The 1,232-nt window shown below is 36.9% G+C and overlaps 1 protein-coding gene across 3 annotated transcripts in view; it reads left to right on the forward strand.

The window, feature by feature from the left end:
- Positions 1-1,232, forward strand: part of LOC107708603 (afadin- and alpha-actinin-binding protein-like) — a 20,771-nt gene that overhangs the window by 10,890 nt on the left and 8,649 nt on the right. For all 3 annotated transcript variants that reach the window (XM_016512875.1, XM_016512874.1, XM_016512876.1), the window contains exon 9: positions 435-582. In XM_016512875.1, the coding sequence (XP_016368361.1) occupies positions 435-582 (148 nt within the window). The remainder of the gene's footprint in view (positions 1-434; positions 583-1,232) is intronic.

Raw genomic sequence — 1,232 nt, forward strand, 5'->3', positions numbered from 1 at the left:
ACAAAATATCTTCATGGAACATGATCTTTACTTGATATCCTAATAATTTCTGGCATAAAACAAAATCAATAATTTTGACCCATACAATGTATTGTTGGCTATTGCTACAAATATACCCCAGCGACTTAAGACTGCTTTTGTGCTCCAGGGTCACATATTGTTCATATTTATATAAAAAATTTAAATCTGTTCATCAAATGAAGTAAATGTGTCTCTTCAGAGGCCTTGGATTAAACCACTCGATTCATTTGGATCACTTCTGCAGTCTCTTTATGAATGTTTTGTTTGTGGTGGAATGGGAAATCTCTCAGGTTTCATTAGAAGTGTCTTCATTTGTTTTAAAGATGCATCAAAGTCTTATGGGTTTGTAATGACATGAGGGCGAGTAATCGACAGTATCTGAGTTCTGGGGTGAACTATCCCTGCATCATCAGGCTGTCTCTGAGGGTGAGGAGGAGACTGGTGACTGCTGCAGAGAGAGTCTGGAGCAGTCGTGTGAACAGGCCCGCGAGCAGCTCACCAACAGCATCCGCCTGCAGTGGAGGAAGCTCAAGAGCCACATGGAGAGACTCGACAGCCAAGGTACAACGTGTGACCTGCTTTGATTCTTAAAGGGCTCACGAAATGCATTTTCAGATCTTTGGTGGTGAGCTTATGAAGTGAGCATCAAAAAACTTTCAACATTTGTAGAAATGATCATTCTTCATTTTCTGTCTGTCACAAACATGTCATTTCAAGGGTATTACCTCTTTATTTATATATATATATATATGTTTGAGCCCGAGTCAGATTAAAATGAACCGATTGCCCCCGTAGACAAAATACTTGGCACTGCTGTTTTCTAAGATATTGAGAAAAACCAGCAGCATTGTGAGGAGAGTTGAGAAAAGTATCCATTGTGAAATGACACAAACATTCTCATTCTATTGCTCAGGCGCTTTGTTAAAAACAAACTTCAGCCATGCTTTTTTTAATAGTTTGATATTGACGTTATATAACATTTAATTTTCTTTTGATTAAAAGATTAAGTCAGTTGTTAATGTTTTATGCCGTCATTTGATTACACAACACAGAATGTAGAAAGCATAGAAAAAATACTATTTCATTTGATCGATTATTAAAATTTAATTAAAAGGGTCATATGATGCGATTTCAAGTTTTCCTTTCTCTTTGGAGTGTTACAAACTGATTGTGCATAGATAAGATCCCTGAAGTTGCAAAGACTAAAGTCT

This window comes from Sinocyclocheilus rhinocerous, unplaced genomic scaffold, assembly GCF_001515625.1.
Source record: "Sinocyclocheilus rhinocerous isolate Xijiao unplaced genomic scaffold, SAMN03320098_v1.1 scaffold25, whole genome shotgun sequence".
Taxonomy (NCBI): Eukaryota; Metazoa; Chordata; class Actinopteri; order Cypriniformes; family Cyprinidae; genus Sinocyclocheilus; species Sinocyclocheilus rhinocerous.